At 40.4% G+C, this 17,378-nt stretch overlaps 1 protein-coding gene across 6 annotated transcripts in view; it reads left to right on the forward strand.

Moving 5' to 3' along the window:
* The window catches only part of lpp (LIM domain containing preferred translocation partner in lipoma), a 202,427-nt gene that overhangs the window by 73,663 nt on the left and 111,386 nt on the right, over positions 1-17,378 (forward strand). For all 6 annotated transcript variants that reach the window (XM_034235722.1, XM_034235725.1, XM_034235726.1 and 3 more), the window contains one exon: positions 13,477-13,661. In XM_034235722.1, coding sequence (XP_034091613.1) covers positions 13,481-13,661 — 181 coding nt within the window. In that variant the 5' untranslated portion in view covers positions 13,477-13,480. The remainder of the gene's footprint in view (positions 1-13,476; positions 13,662-17,378) is intronic.

The raw sequence follows: 17,378 nt of genomic DNA on the forward strand, positions 1-17,378 counted from the left end.
TTTTTGACACATTTAAGGCAGACCCTTCTGGGATTGTTGTGGCATTGCTTCCACTTCTTAGTGAAAGTTTCCGCTACACATTTTCGCCACAACTCAAATGACAATTTCCTTTATTTGGCTACTTTACATCAAATGAAGATTCCTCAGAAATCACTTGAGATATGTTGGTAAAAACTGCAATCTTCAGAAAAATCTCAATATATATGCCTGTAATTTATCATCTGATCAGCAGAAGACATTCACGAGCTAAATCACATGTTCATAGAATCTCTAAACCCCCATGCATTATGAATTGATTACAAAAAAACTCAAGATGACAGAACATAAGTTTATTAATTGATTAGTCAATAGACAGAAAATGAATGGCAGCTTTTTTGCACATTTATTTGAAAAGTTATTTTAGTTTTATTCAAGCAGAAAGGACAAACAAATCCTCTGTCCGCAGCTTTCTCAAATGCGAGGATATACCATTTTTGTTTTTTATATTAGTTGGACAGAACAAGACATTGGAAGTCATGTCATTGGGATCCTTGAATGTTGTCATTTATCTTTGACTAGTTCCTGACGTTGTAGGTGCCTTGTGGAGTCATTTAGTGTAACTATAAAATGACATGGCATTTATCCTTGAGGTCTGTCATTCATTTCCTTACTCAAAACATTTTCAATGCCCATTTCTTTTTAAAGATATTTAAAACCATGCATTGTTTCTATATTTATTTAAGACTTCATTTCAGGTGTGTATATATATTAGGGCTGCTCATTTAATCGTATTTTAATCGCAATTACCATTTTGGCTTGCAATGAATACGAAAACAACGTGATTTTTTAAATGTTACATTTGTATTGGTTTTTCAGTTGAATTATACTTAAAGTTCTGGCTAATCAACTGTTAAAAACATACTGTTCACATTTTTCAATAAATGGACGTTCTCAAAGTAAATGGATAATCGTTTTTAATAATCGTGATATCAATTATTGACCCAAATAATCGAGATTATGATTTTTGCCATAATCGAGCAGCCCTAATATATATATATATACATATTATCTTTGCTAGCTGAATGCTAGCTTTTGGATGCATTCTGTAACTGACCTATACTCCAAAGGGTACATTTTTAATTGATCAAATATTGGGCATCTTTATTATTCATTAATGAAAATGATTGCCAGTTGTAGCCCTACACAATACTCTATCTCTATATTTCAATGTTTTTATTCTAAAGCATTATTCAGCCAAAACCCATATTACAGATGTCTTTGTTTTATTACGGCTGCGTTTCTCATAAAGAAGGCATTGACTTCTTCAAATGTTTTGTGGCACTGTTTCTCCTGGAGGATTGATTCATAAAAAAGATAATATCCAATGCCTCGTTGGGATGTAACATATGCAATATTCATGTGTGTATATGTACCACTTTTAAGTTGTCCTCTTTCTTTGATCCCTCTGGGGACTTACGAAGACCTCTCACTGTGTTGGGACTTAACACTCGTGTTTTACTTGACTTAATCCAGACCCTACATGTTAATAGGGATAAGTAAATACCTCATTCCTGTCTTAAAGGGATGAAGCAGAACACTCTTGCTAACTTTCTTACATTCACATCATTCATATCTTACATTTGTCAACTGGATTGTTTCTAGGTCATTGTGTGCTAAAGAACTGTGGCCACAGGACACATTCAGCAGATCATGTTAGTGTTACTGTACCTGTGTTACATTTTGTGAATGACTTCCTGGTGTCATTTTGGTCTGCATGATAGGAAAAACACCCTCCGCCATTATCTTGATGATATGATTTCCTGTATCAGAGGGACTGATCATATATTATTTTTTACAATATCATTGAAAAATATTATAATATGATTATGTTGGGATTTTAGAAGAACTGGACCAAATAAGGATGTGTTTGAATACTCTGTAGCACTATTTGAAATACACTCAGATATTTTGCCTTTACCAAATATTGCGCTTACTGTGATTTGTGTGTTGCAGCAGCATCACTTGATTTCTATTGGTTTGTGCATCCCTTGATGAAATTGCCCTAAAATAAATGAAAAAGAACCCATAACCCAGATAGAAAGCTCAGATCAGCTGGAGTAAGTGTGTTGTGATGATCTCTTTCATGTCGACGTGCTGTTTGCAGTGGCTATGTTTCAGAACATGATGTTTGACCTGACACTGCTCTTCCAGCATTAAACTTTCAACACTTGAAAGAGGTCCAAAACAGCCCTTTGCTGTTATTAATATGTCAACACATCACATGGTGTCAGACTTCCAGCACTTTCTAATATTTACCCTCCTGCACAAAAACATTTCTCAATCCGTAATGACCACTTGATCTCTTTACTCTTTCCCGTCTCCAAACAGCGGAGCGCGTGGAGCGAGCTCTTGTTTGTGTAATGTGGCATTAACCTGTTCATTCATTCAACCGGCCCTCAGTGCTGGAAGCCTCGGCAGATGGGAACCTTTAATTTTTAAAGCCTTTTCATCCGCATGGCCGACCCTCGGCACGTTGCGTCACAAACCGTGAGTGCTAATCCCGATGCCTCCCACCCCTCTGTTTGGTATGAAAGAATCTGCCAGCCAAAGTGTATCTCCATATTCATCCCTGCAGTGTCTGTTTGAAGTGATGTTTTCATCGGTGCCTAGTGAACCTAGTGGCTGTGGAGCTTTAACCTAACTCCACTCATGGGACAGGGCACAGTGTGGAGAGGAGCAGCGTTACTGCCCTTTCAATCTTTATTGACCTGTAGACTTTAAGAGATGTTGGAGTGTGTACAGTATTTTGGAAAATACAAATATGTCATATAAAGGCTTGTAAAATCACACACATTTGCATTTTTTTATTTGCAGTTTTTGTAGTGTTCCGTAAGCTTGTAAAACAGAAATCAAACACCAGCAGTGGACAGGATGTTCTTGGTTATGCTTCGTTAAACATTAAGTCACGACTTATTGAACTGTTTTTTACTTAAAACTATAAAAAAAACAACACAATGGCCCACCATGCTGCCTCTTGGGATACTCACTGAAGCACTTAATGTGTATTAATCCACCGCCGAAAATAGTCCCTAACGAATGCATTATTAACTCCTGTTTGAATAAAGTATTTTGACATTCCCCAGCTGTTGTAGGAACTAGCTTAAGATTGAATACTTTGACTTAAATGCTCAGTTCATCTGTTACATACATGTAACATCTTTAACTAAATACTTTTCAGGGTAAAGACACTAAAGACAAAAGAAAGCCATTCTAAAGCTACTGCAGCTTGATTTCAAAGATCAGATTCTGTAGTTCTGTGTTTCCCTGTGATTCACTCTGCCAGCCACAGGAAAGCTTTGCTAGAAAGCATGTCATGCTTTCCCCTAAAAAAGTAGAACAGTGAACCCTGCCATTGTGCTGGAGTTCTGTACTCTCTGTGGTCCTCTTTGGATGGTTGTGTTTGATAGTTTTCTTGGTGGATATGAAAGATGAATGCAGCAGAAACACCTGCAGCAGTTCCTCAATGACAGCTGTAAAAGAACAGCTGTGAGAAGCCTGCCATGCGCCGTGAAGCAAACTGTTTCACACAGTGTCAGCTTCTGTCAGTCATCTTCTAACTGTCCTAACAATCACCATTCACTTTCCCTTCATAAGGCTTTAATACTGCCACTGTTGGTGCACTTTTGACCTGTGCCACATGGCTCACTCGTATCATTCGGTGTGCTTCTCGTCTTCTCATGTTGCACAAGGGAGGGACTTTCAGTTTTTATCGCTGAACACATCAAAGCTGAAACAGAAGAGCGGTAAGCAAATGCATTATTTAGCTGATTAAGTAGCGGGCGATTACGGAAGACGAAGTCAAAGTAAATAAAGCGAAGAGCTCTCAGACCTCTCTCCACACAATGTGCTGCTCCTGAGTCCACTCTCTGACCACACTTCAGTCAGACTCAACCACATCATAGAACACCAGAAACAGAACTACATCACCATCTGGAACACAAAAAGCGCAAAGAGAAATGCAGCACTGCTCCTGAGGAGACCGGTGACAGAACACACAGAACCAGTTCTGCCAGCTGTGTGGACAGTACGCACAAAACTCCAGCCGTCCCAAACTATAGATTTCCCCAAAATCAAATCAAACATCCTTGGTTGAGTATATCCATCAGCTTCTTTCCTACATTTTGAATAACATGATATTGTGAATGGTTGTTTAATGTTTAAACTGTTGTACCACCTTGTACAGTGTGCTTTGGAAATACTGCATTTGTACATATGGCCAATAAATCTTCTATGGATTGTATTACATTGAGAGATAATGATAATACATTTTAGGTAAAGGAATACAAAAAAAAGTATAATTGAAACAAAAAATAAATAAATATGAACAAATAATTCAAATTAAAATCAAGTGAAAGAGAGCAATGGTGATATTACAAATCTAAGTTAAATTCACTGTTGAACGGTTAATGTAACCAAATAAATGGTTAATGGCACATTTAATAGTAAATCAAACCAAAAAGTGACCATTCTTTTGTCAAAGTGCAGGTGATGTGTTGCTTGTACTCCTTGGGTTCTCGTTGTTTCCCTGTGTTATCTAAATCTCCTTCAGATATGGTTAGAAAGCAGGGGGAGGAGAAGCTCCAGCAGGTCTAACATGCGAAGGGAAGGAGCAAACACATACAGTACATTATGAAGACATCTAAACAAGGCCTTGATTTAAAGGCAGCAGATGGGTCTAACAGGATGCAAAGAAAGACCTCCGCACAATGAGACCCTCACCAGTCACATGACTGCGCTGACTTGATACAATCATTTCATCCTTGACATGAATCACAACTATACTCTTCACAGTTTCTCCAGTCCTAAAGTGTTTCACTCCAATATGAAAGGCAACATTGACATAGAAAGGATTTCAGTTCTACCTACCTTCGTCACTGTGAACTGACGGCTTCGGGCCTGGTAACTCAGCACTTTAGTGAACAGTTTTGCACTTTATTAGCGTGATTGCACAGTACCGTTTGGTATGGCATATTTGCACATTTTAAATACTAATTATTGAGATAGTATTTATTAAAGGATTGTGTGCACCTGGTGCCCTGTGTTGTCTCCTCCCCCCTCACCTGTGTCTAGTTGCTGATTAGTGTGTGTGGGTATTTAGGCTGTTTCCCTGTCTGTTAGGAAAGGGAGTGTGTGTGAGATCCTGGTGGCTGCAGGCTGGGCTCACGTGAACAGCAGCAGCAGGATTGAGGCTGTGTGTAATGTGTTCATGTTTTAATAAATGCCCACGTTGGGTTATATTTTTGGACGTTCTGCCTCTGCCTCCTTGCTTGGTCTGGGCCGCTCAACGGTCAGCTTCACACTCATTGAGACTTCTGCCTCTCAACACAATGGAGGTGATTATGGTGCTAAAAAGTGAAAAATTCCATAAATAAAAATCCAAAACATTTCTTTTCAGAAATAGCGTCCTTGATCCTGTTTCTAAACCGTTAGCAATATTTGTTAGAGACCATTTCTCCAATAGAACGTAGACCTCGGATTAAGATCGAGTGACTTTTAAGATTATACTTTTGAAATAGAGAAAAAGCAAAAAGAAATCTTTGAATAAAGTGATAAGTATATGAGGTGTTTATCAGATTTGTTTTTCCAAAATGGCTCATAAATAATAATGACGGTAGCTCACTTTAAATAACAGTGGGTTTAATATGTCCGCTGTTGGGCTCACTATGAAGTGACACCCCACTGAGAACTATTTGCTATCATGTAAAACAAAATGTAACCACACCGAAACACATGAACCATTCAACATGTCATGTATTACTCACACATTCTAAGATCATTTCTCCTCGTTTCCCTCCTTTTTAATTCATCTTTTATTTTGTTAGCCATCTGAGCGTTGAGAAATGAAAGCATTTGCATTGAAAAGACAGGTGGGTGTGAGACATCAGTGCGTGTCTGAATCGCAGCATTAAGAGCAGGAGAAATATCAAAAGTATTCAGCATTCAGGCGGCAGGAGGTGCAGGGATTTGAGCAGATATTAAAAGATGATTGTGCGTGGGCTCTTTTCTCCCGTGCTCCGGAGAAAGAATGTAAACCCTGTATCAGTCAGACTGAGGATAATAAACAGCAACAAACATCACAACACAGCACAACAAACACAAACAAAAAGAATGATGGGAAAAAGCGCGCCGTATAAATAGTTCAAATATTTCAAGTGATTTCAGAATGCGATGGTGAAATACTGGATGTTTGTGTCCTCAGCCACGGCAAAGTCTCTCCCTCTGGTTCCACTGTAACTGTATTAAGACCAACACAAGTCCAAATAGAAAAGAATACAAGTCATTATATTGATTAGATATTTATATTAGCTAGATATTGATAACTTCAAGTGTCCCCCACCTTAAGAAACAACAAACATGAATCAATGAATTGTAAATAAATAATTAGAAAATGAATCCCTCTGTAAATCTCTTATGGACACTGATTGATCTTTATGACAGCTGTAACAACACTGAAGGGTCATTTATGAATGCTTTTGTGTTATGAAGTCTTTCTGGTTTGAAGATACTTTGTTGTTTTCGCAGCTCTTTGTTTCACGTTTTTGATCTGTTGTTCTGGTGTAGGCATTGCAAGAAGGATGCAAGTAAAGAAAGCTTCTGAGTTCAAAGTGATTTCATTTCCTCTTTGACACTTTATTAAATTAGATGCATGTCAGAACAATGTGTGTATTACCTTGTTTTTTACCATGCCTTTTTTTTTAACTTGCTGCTTTAATAATCTGACTCAATAGTTCTTACACATATCATTATGGAGAGAGGGAATGCACGTGTCCTTAGTAATACTCAGAAACTAGGTCTCACATGTGTAGTGTTACACTGTAAACAGTTCACTGTAAAAACACAAGGCCAAATGAGGTTTTAACAATTGGACTTATATGACCTGATTATACAGTGTAGTGCCGGCAGTTAAATAACTACAAGCTGCTGGTAACTTCTCTATTGAGCTGATATCCTTTTAATATCTGCATAATTAAAGACATCCCATCAGCCTCAGATATAGGCCTATTTTTCATTCTAATGCCAACTAGCAAATGTTAGCATACTAAGATGCTAAAGTCTCATTGTAAACATACTTGCTAAACATCAGCATGTAAGGACATGGAGAATGTTAGCATGCTAAAGTTAGCATTTATCTCAAACAATGATGTGTAAAGTACAGCCACACAGATCTGCTAGCAAGGCTGCAGGTGTTGTTTAAAATACGGGTCAGCACTCATTCACAGTGGTTGACGGACGTTATGTCCTGCATGAAAAGATCAGATATTCACTTTTATATTCAAACAGGACATTTCAGGAAGCCTGGGAACCTTTTTTTAATGCATTCCACACTCCATGAAACAATCTGCTATTGGTATAGCCTATCTGCAGTATCTGTAATATGTGTCTATATGTGTATGTTTACAGTAGATGTGTATGAGTATAGGTATTTGCTCTATGTTTGTGCATACGTATTACACACATATATATTCATCTAACAATGTTCCTGGTAAATAATCGTGTGTATGAGAAATCGTGTGTATGAGGCTCACTCGCAGTGAATGTAGGGAATACTTTAGTCGTTGTTATTGTTTGTTTGTGTTCTTTCTAATTATTTGTTCTCTTTGTACATACCATCAGTACAGACCACTGTCTCATTTGTATGCATATATTTTGCTTTCCATCTCTAAATGATAAACACTGTTTATGCATGGTCGAAACACAATACAAATATTTTTTATCAAAAAATACGGGTCAGCTACAGGGAGAAATACATTCAGCTAGGACTCTTGCACCTATAGGACACTGGTTTGAAAACTCTTTAATTATTTAAAGGTCTCCTATTGTGCAAAATGCCCTTTTTGATGTATTTTTTTATACATAAATATGTGTCCCCGGTGTCAGAAAATAAAACGCTCTCTCTTTTCCTCCGTACCCACATCTCTAAAAACGGGGGTACAACGGAGCTGATCCAGATTTGCTGCATCATGACGACATTACTAAAATGAGGGCTGGCTTTATGCCCAAGGCCCTATGAGAAACTCGCTATCAGAAACAATGCCCGTCGTGTTTTGGACGTAATATGGTCTGTGTTTACATTAGCAAGCATGGCTAATACTCAGAGCTAACCTGTACTGGAGAGAGTATGTGTAAAGAAGCCGGATATAAAAGGTACTCACCTTGTGGTAAACCCGCGAGAGAGAAAGCGTTTGAGCTCCATACTGTTTCAGAGAGAATGCTTGATGTGGTTTGGAACATGATATGGTGTTTAATCCAGTGGCGAACCTTGCCCCCCCCTCCGCAGCATTATAATGTCCGTCTTTTCACTGAATTGTCGTCTTGAAAAGGGTACTCACAACAATTCCGCAACAACTTCATCTTCACCTGTTGCACTTGTCATTTCAACGTTAAAAACAATAAAACGGCATGAATTGCTTCGTCGCATTCTAGATCCTCTGTCTCGAGCCAGTGAACTAGCGGGTCTTCTAGAGCAGGGGTTCCCAAACTTTGCCATGCCAAGGACCCCCATATAGCATTATCCTCTGGCAGGGGCCCCCCTGTTTAAAAAAAAAATGATGTGTACAAGTGCCTCGCGATGGAGCATGCAGTGTGTTGCCACTACATTTTGGGCCTTCTGCCTGATCAAAGCTGTCACTCCCCTTTTTTTGCCTGTCATAGCCGCTGCCCCATCTGAACACACACCCAACGAGACCAGTCAAGTCCGTTTGAGATGATGTACTCATCTAAAACTTGGAAAATGTCTCTTCCTGTGTTCCTACCTTCCAGTGCTTTGCAAAATAATATTTCCTCAACAAAGTTGTCTTCTGAAATAAATCTGATGTATGCAAGCAACTCTGCGACATTTGCTACATCCATGCTCTCATCCAGCTGCAGAGTGAAACATTCACTAGCTCTCACTTGCTCCAAAAGCTGAGCAGATACTCAGTTTCACTCTCAGTAGCGTCAGCTCGATTCTGATTGGCTTGAAGGGTGGCCGTGTGATTCAAAAACAAAACATATTAAAATATTGGCATCAAAGGACACATAGATTTATAGATATACAGTTATTAATAACATCTAAAAAAATAAAATTTTAATTTAATTTATTTTTTAAATAAAAAATTCCGTTTCCCTCAAACTTTGCGTGACCCCCCTGGCGCCCCCTGGCGGCCCCCTGGGGGGGTCGGGGCCCCCACTTTGAAAAACACTGTTCTAAAGCACCTGGAACCGAGGGGAACTCTGAAAGAATACGCCCATTGGCTACAAATCAATATATGATTGGTTGATCAAACTGTCAGTCCAAACGCACGCTCTCATTCAGTGCAACGGCCAGGGCATTCGATCAAGGATGTAGAATACCTTGGTTGAAGGATATTCTACCCAGAGACCCAGAACAAGATCTAATTGGTTGCTTTCTTTTCTAACACAAAACCACTGAAATGCGTAGTGCATGGACCGAGAAGGACAAACAAATCAAGGTAACACTGTAATATTATAGATCAACAACACAGATACGATTCTCATTTATTCATTGTAGGCTATATACATTTTATTTCTATAATTAAATCGATATTTTGTTTGTTTTATCTGAGTGTTCCAGGGTATTCTCTGAATACCTTGAAAGCCCTGACGGTTCGCCACTGGATCACGGCAGCGTTTATCTGAGTTTCTCTCGCGGTAGTCATTCAGCGCTAAGGATCTCAGCCTGACGTTGAACCATAAAACCAAAATATCAGCCGTTAACAGCTAGCACTCAGAGCTCCTCATATCTGTTCAGAATAGACAAAGGTTCAACATGAACAAACCACAGACTTTCTGTGTCATGGCGAATACTAGTCGATGGTTTATTTATGTCTGTAGGACGTTGTTGTGAGTGTTGTTACGCCCAGATCTAGGGGAACCTAGGAGCAGCATAAAATGTGCCCTCTCTCCTCTTTTCCCACTCCCAAGAACATAGACAATGAGACAGTGAATGCCTTTTGGTAAATTGAATTACCAAAGTTTTCTTTTTAAGTGCAACAACACACAAAAACAAACAAATCTCTGAACACAAAAATCTTGCCTAACAAATAAGAAAATAAACATACAGGACTCTTACCTACACTGACGTAAAAACAGGAGAAAACGAGAACCAACCAAAATAAAAATGGTTTCAAACTTTCACGTAGACTTAAGGCGTGTCCAACAAGGACAGGTTAAAGTTATGTCTATCCTTCCAAGGTTTACAAAATATACCAAGACAGAAGTACAAAAGGACAGATACAAATACGCAACAGTTGGGAGCAGGAGAAGCTGAGTCGGAGAGAGCGGCGGAGTGACTGCATGGCTGCAGCTTAAATGCTCCCCTCTTCTTCAGGTGGACCAATCAGCCTGTTGAAGGTAGCTAATCAGCTAACGGGCACCACCTGCTTGCTCACACACACACACAGACACAGGAGGAGGGAAACATCTCGACACACAATACACATAACGACCAGGGTCGTAACAGTGTGGACGGAGCATATACAACGTTAGCTTAGCCTGATCAATCCGATCTCCATTCAGAAAACATGCAAAGGTTTTTCGCCTGCCGTCTTGTCTGGAGACTTGTCAAAGCATTAATTCATGGCTTTTACTAACCGGTATCAGAATGTTGTTACTTCAGCATCATTTTGAAACGTGTGTTCCAATTAAATCACGGTCAAATATGTTCATTTTGTTGTTGTGGTTCTAGCCCCCTGGCCAGCGAGTCTTGTTTGAATGATGCGAGTAAACACAGCTGACAGCCGCGGTGAAACTCGAGTGTTTAGAGAGCGATGCGATAAGAGCGATTGGAGCGAAGCGAATATGCGCATCGCGTCCGGTGTGAACGCACCATTAGGCACAGCGTCTGAAGGAACTAAATTACACATGCAGCATCATTATTTTTAGGATTAGTTTGCCTAGCCTACAAACAACCGTAACCCCCCACACTACATGGACATTGTTAATGTTAGCATGTGGCAACTTTGTTTAGCAGTTTAGCTGCTCAGTTGTCTGTTATAACATTGATTTGAAAAACCTTTTTTGTTTATATTCAAATCAATGCGATACAACATATATATTCTAATGCTATACAACATAAATATTCTAATGCTATACAACATATATATTCTAATGCTATACAACATAGATATTCTAATGCTATACAACATAACTATTCTAATGCTATACAACATATATATTCTAATGCTATACAACATAAATATTCTAATGCTATACAACATACATATTCTAATGCTATACAACATAAATATTCTAATGCAATACAACATATATTCGTATTGCTTTATTAAAAGTGATGATTTTAGGACATTGTAGTTAAACTATTGCTGTTGTAAGGACTTCTTCAGTTTGACTTTTGTCCAGGCTTCTTACTTCCATAACCCTAACTAGGGATGTCTCGATCACCTTTTTTTGCTCCCGATCCGATTCCGATCATTTGATTTTGACAATCTGCCGATACCGATTTTTCCCGATCCGATCTTTATGCAATGCATTAAGAGAAAAAAAAGGAAAAAAGCATTCAAGTTGTCCCTTAAGGTTATTTTTTTTATTTAAATGACAGTACCCAACTATCCATTCTATCCAACATGGATATAGCTTCTTTTTTCACAGCAGCATAGGATCAGTTCAGTTGTGCAGCATTGGATCAAAACAAAATAAAGCTTATCAGTGGTCCACCACAAAATAACCATGTCAACAAATTGAGTGCAGATAGTGCAGTAACAAAACAAAAATAACTCTACTGGAAAGAGGTAGCTTGACTAGCTTCACAAGTTCACATTCAGTCACAAATAATAAAATAAAATAAAAATGTGGCTTAGTGCAGAATTCTAGCCTTAAGACTAACTAGTCTAGTAATAATGCAATGAACAACAGCAGCTTAACATAACATGAATAAACAAAGTATTATATTTCCATCTTACTGGAGTAACACAATTCAATAGTAATCAGCAGCGAACCACTTCAACACGTGTGTTTCGGTGTATTCACGGCATTCATTTAGTTATTCTACACTATTGTTGTTTTATAGTTATTTGTTAATGTAACCCAATTTGTGTTCTTTGAAATTGAAAAGGATATCGCATTGTGTTTGTTACTTTTGTTGCAGTTGTATATGTCTTAAGTGTAATTTGGCTTGGCTTCCTATTTGTGGACATGCTTTTATTTTGAAGGAGAGGTAGCGCTGTTGACAGGAAGTTGTTGTTGCTATGGAAACAACGTGACGGAGATTAACGGAGAAAAGTAATATCTACATATAAAGACGGAGAAAGTTAACGATAACGTTTATGGTTAAGTGTTAGCACCCCCCGAAGACGCACAAGCTCTTACGTTGAAATTGGAGATTTCAATAAATTCAATTTGAAAAAAAAACGGGAAAAAACAAACAAAACGAATATCCGAATAACGAAATTGAAACCCGAATAGTACTCCAACGAACGAATATTCGGATATTCGGGTACAGCCCTAGTGCACTTTTGTGTTTGTTGTTGGTGTTTGTTTCTCAGGTGGCGTGTTAGATTGGTCGTGTTGAACGTAGCTCTGTTCTTTCCACCACGCGGAACCTCCGCCTTGCAAACATTGCATCTGGCTGTTACACGGCCTTCGCTTTCAATTTTATAATACTTCCAAACTCCTGATATTTTCTCTGTCCCGACTCCCGAGTCACCAGCTGAACGTAGCCTCTCGTTAGCTTACAGCTACTATTAGACACTGCGCCCACTCTGTTGCCAGATTTGAGAGAAATAAGCAACCAGATCTATGAAAACAAGCCCAAGAGAAGCAACACATACATGATGTTGTGTCATTTTGAACCAAAACTAAGGCCTCAGGATGACTTTGATTGATTGATTGAAAAGTTTATTAACAGCTTGTATATTGAGTACAGTACAGTACAGCTCAAAACATACAATTGTTAAGGGGATGCAGACCAGAGAAAGACTTTCGTCTTGTTTACATCAGGGTCCCCCATTTCCAATTCATCATATACTTTAAGACGTGAACATGGTCATTTTTGTTTTGTAACATTAAATAAAATATATATTTTTTAAATTATAAAAAAAAAAAAAGGATTCGCGATCCCCGATCTTTTTCTCCCGATTCCGATCTTTTAAAAATCACGTGATCGGCTCCGATCCCCTATCACGTGATTGGATCGGGACATCTCTAACCCTAACATCACTGGTGCTCCTGTCCTTAAGGAAACGGATCATTCTAGCCTCTAGAATGAACATTCTACAAGATTGATGTTGTTGTGTTAATAGTTTGGTGCTCGATTCTTTCATGCTCTGGCATTGGTTCATCTTACTGTGATCCGTAGTGAAGTTTGCTCACTTCTGACATTGGCTCTAAGGTCCTGAGAGACTCCATGTTGACATCATGTCGTTCTTGACTTCACAAGTCCCAGCTCCAATTTTATTAACTTTGGTCTTTCTTCATCAGAACCATGTGGAACAATGATGACCAGACGGGACAGGTGGCTGCCAGGATGGAGACTACTCTGGGCAGTGCGAGCATCTCCATCTCCCAGCAGCAAGCACCGAAGAAATTTGCCCCTGTGGTCGCACCTAAGCCCAAGTTCAACCCTTACAAACATGCAGGGGAGCACACCCACTCGGACCCTGCAGGTAACACCAGGAGAAACCACTCAATCACTATTTCCACTAGCTGGAGTTAATCTTAAAGCAGTCTTCACATGATACGTTTGTTAGCCAGCTAGCTAGTTTTGTTTCTATGGTTATCTCCCCTGTTTGCGTGCTCCATACAGTTGTCATCTGATTGGTTACATGTCGAAAGGTCGAAGGAAATCGAGGGCAAAGTTTAGTTCTTTGAGCGGCTCTCTCCAGAGCAGGGCTTCTCATTGCGCGGCTCGCGAGCCTCATGTGGTTCGCCAAGCTTTAATTGGTGGCTCGCATGACGGTAGGCTAAATAAAGGGGTGATAGACAGGGGTGCACATAACGAAGGTACGCATGCGCGGTAAGCATCTGAAATGCGTAATGTCACTTGTGTCACTAAGGGCCTTTGCTTACTTGATAGGTCATCAAAACAAAACACATATTTCGTCTACACGTGTTTCTTGTCAACACTCAGTGGAGTAAACTATTGACATGTCCACAAAAATCTAAAATACATTTAAGCAGCCACTTTGGCGTTTTGCTCCCTGCAATAAATCTTCGAACGTTCTTGGACTGATTGAACTGGGTGCTGGCCGAGCCGTGCAGGCCATAACCGACGGACCTGTGAAGCTTTACAGGAGGCAGGCTTAGATCACTGGACGACAGAGTTGGTGCCGTGTGCACAGACAGGGCTGCTGTTAACGTCGGTGTGTACAACAAAATTGTGCCAAAACTACGCCAACTGGCAAGGGAGACTCCCCTGTGCACATTCTGTGCCCCGTGCACACACTGGAGAACTGCGCAAAATCAGCTGATCGCAACGTTCATGTTCTGTGGTCAAGCTGCTGCAGTTTGATTTACAGCAAGGTGGAGCAAAAACCACAGCTGCAAACTTAGGGTGTTAATGGATGAGTTTGAAATCAGACAGAGGTGGAAGAAGTACTCAGATCTTGTGTAGGAATACTCTGTTAAAGTAAAAGTCCTGCTTTCAAAATGTTACTCAAGTAAAAGTAGAAAAGTATTCTCATCAAAATATAGTGAAAGTAGCGACAGTAAAAGTAGTCGTTGTGCAGATTGGTCCATTTCAGAATAATATATATGATATGTTTTATAATGATTGATCATGAAAGTGTTCTCAAAGCTGGTACAGGTGCAGCTAGTTTGAATGACTTTGTATACTGCAGGGTAGCTTGTGGATTTACTCCAGGTGGAACTAAAGTCTGATTTAACACTTGATTATATTTCACATCATTCATCCACATCTGTGAAGTAACTAAAGGTATTAGATACATAGTGGAGTAAAAGTACACAATTTACCTCTGAACAAGTAGCATACAATAGAAATACTCAAGTAAAGTACAAGTATCTCAAAATTGTACCTAAGTAGAGTACTTGAATAAGTGTACTTAGTTACTTCCCACATCTGAAATCAGATATGACTTCAAGTCATGTGATAATTTCTTAGTCACTACACTAATTCTCCTTGACCTCTCTGCAGCCTTTGACACCATCTCCCATAATATCCTCCTCACCCGCCTGTCTGAACTCCTTGGCCTCACTGACTCTGCCCTCTCCTTCTTCCACTCATACCTCTCGGACCGGATACAGTTTGTCACACACGCTGGTTGCAGCTCCCCCTGTGCTTCTGTCAACCATGGAGTCCCCCAAGGCTCGGTGCTCGGTCCCCTTCTATTCACAATATACATCCTTCCGATTGGTGATATCATCCGCAGCCATGGTCTCTGTTTCCACTCCTATGCCGACGACACCCAACTGTACATCAGCACAAAACCCTCTGCCCATCTCCCCCCTCAGTCACTAATCAACTGCCTACACAAAATTAAAACCTGGATGACCACCAACCTACTCAAACTAAACAGTGATAAAACTGAGCTCATGGTTGTGGCCCCCAAGGCACTGCTTGGGAAGGTTGGAGATCTGCTCCTCAACATCGACGGTTCCATCATCTCCCCATCCCCTCTGGTCCGCAACCTTGGTGTTGTCGTGGATTCAACCCTCTCATTTCAAAACCACATCAAATCCGTTTCAAAATCAGCCTTCTTCCACCTCAGAAATATTTCAAGAGTCCGGCCATCACTGTCCGACTCTGTTGCTGAGAAGCTGATACATTGTTTCATTACCTCACGAAAACCCTGAACAGGCTCCAGTACATACAGAACTCAGCTGCCAGGGTTCTCACATGCACCAAGCCCTGGGAGCACATCACCCCCACTCTCTTCAACCTTCACTGGTTCCCGGTCAAGTCCTGCATCACCTACAAACTCTTCCTCCTCACCTACAAATCCCTCCACGCCCTCTCCCTTCAGTACCTCACAGATCTCCTCCACCCATACATCCCGTCCCGCACCCTTCGATCCTCAGACTCCGGCCTGCTCTCCATTCCCCATTCACGCCTCCGCACCTTCGGGGATCGTGCCTTCAGTGTCGCTGCCCCCACCCTCTGGAACTCCCTCCCTGCAGAAATCCGCAACGCCCCTTCTCTCAACATTTTCAAATCAACCCTTAAAACTCATCTGTTCAACATCGCCTTCCAACAATAACTCACTCCCCCCCCCACTTACACTTCCATTTCTGCCCCCTGTTTTATGTTTATGTTTTTTATGTCTTGTCCTTGTATGTTTCTTTGTAAAGCGACCTTGAGGTTATGAAAGGCGCTATATAAATTCAAGTTATTATTATTATTATTAGTATTTGATCCTTCAACTTGGCCTCAGGAAATGCAAGGACTTCACAGTTTTGGCAACAAGTTTTTGAGACAGCAAATCGGAGGCTTAAACAGAGACAGGGAGGTGCATCTTCATCATCTTCATCATCTACCATGCAAGAAGTGGAAATAGAGGACAGTGAAGGAGACACTGAGGAGGACAGTGAGGAAGACTGCACTTATTAACACCACGCTTCGTGTGGGGTGAGTACCAAACGCCGTCTCCTGGTACTCATCTGAGTAACTCACTAATGCCCTTTTCATACCAACGCGGTTCCCGTTCTATCTCCGTGCTTGTGCTCTTCTGGTTCGGAACCGGTTTTTCTTTTCAGCCCCCGTTTTGTTCACACCGCCCAGAGCCCGACTGGTGCTGCTGCGTAATGATGTCCCCGTTTACGTCGGTGATTTTCTCCCCAACGGCGCTCACAACAACAACAACAACAACAACGGGGGACTGCGTCGGGTCGATGATCGTGTTGCTTTTAATAATACGAAGCCAGATTAAATTGAATAACGACTTCTCCAACCTTATACTTTGCTCCAGAGTGCCGTGGTTCTTTGTTTATTAATGTGTTTCGGCGGCATTTACCGACCACTGCAGTGCTGCTCTTCCACCGGAGTTTATTCTCCCGTTAGCTCCGGGTTAGCTCACACGGCAGCGGCCGCTGTAAAGTATTCACTGTCTGACTGTCACACAAGCAGCTGATACATATCCCCAGTTCCCCATAAGTGAATGTGTTTCAGTCTGAATTGAATCTGTTTGGCATCACAACGCTGCGTATTTTTCATTATGATTCTACTTGTGATAGTCGGACATGACAACCTGTGGAGCCCATGTATTGATTCCATCCGATAGCTGCTATAATACAAAACAACACGTCTGCCTGCTCTCCACAATGATCAATAACAGCGAACGGATGGTCAAAGTAAGGTACAAATAAACAGAATCACACGAAGTCTGGTTAGTGTTGCCTGACTTTATAAAGTGTGTTTTTTTTACAAG

The sequence above is a fragment of the Gymnodraco acuticeps genome, unplaced genomic scaffold, assembly GCF_902827175.1.
Source record: "Gymnodraco acuticeps unplaced genomic scaffold, fGymAcu1.1, whole genome shotgun sequence".
Taxonomy (NCBI): domain Eukaryota; kingdom Metazoa; phylum Chordata; class Actinopteri; order Perciformes; family Bathydraconidae; genus Gymnodraco; species Gymnodraco acuticeps.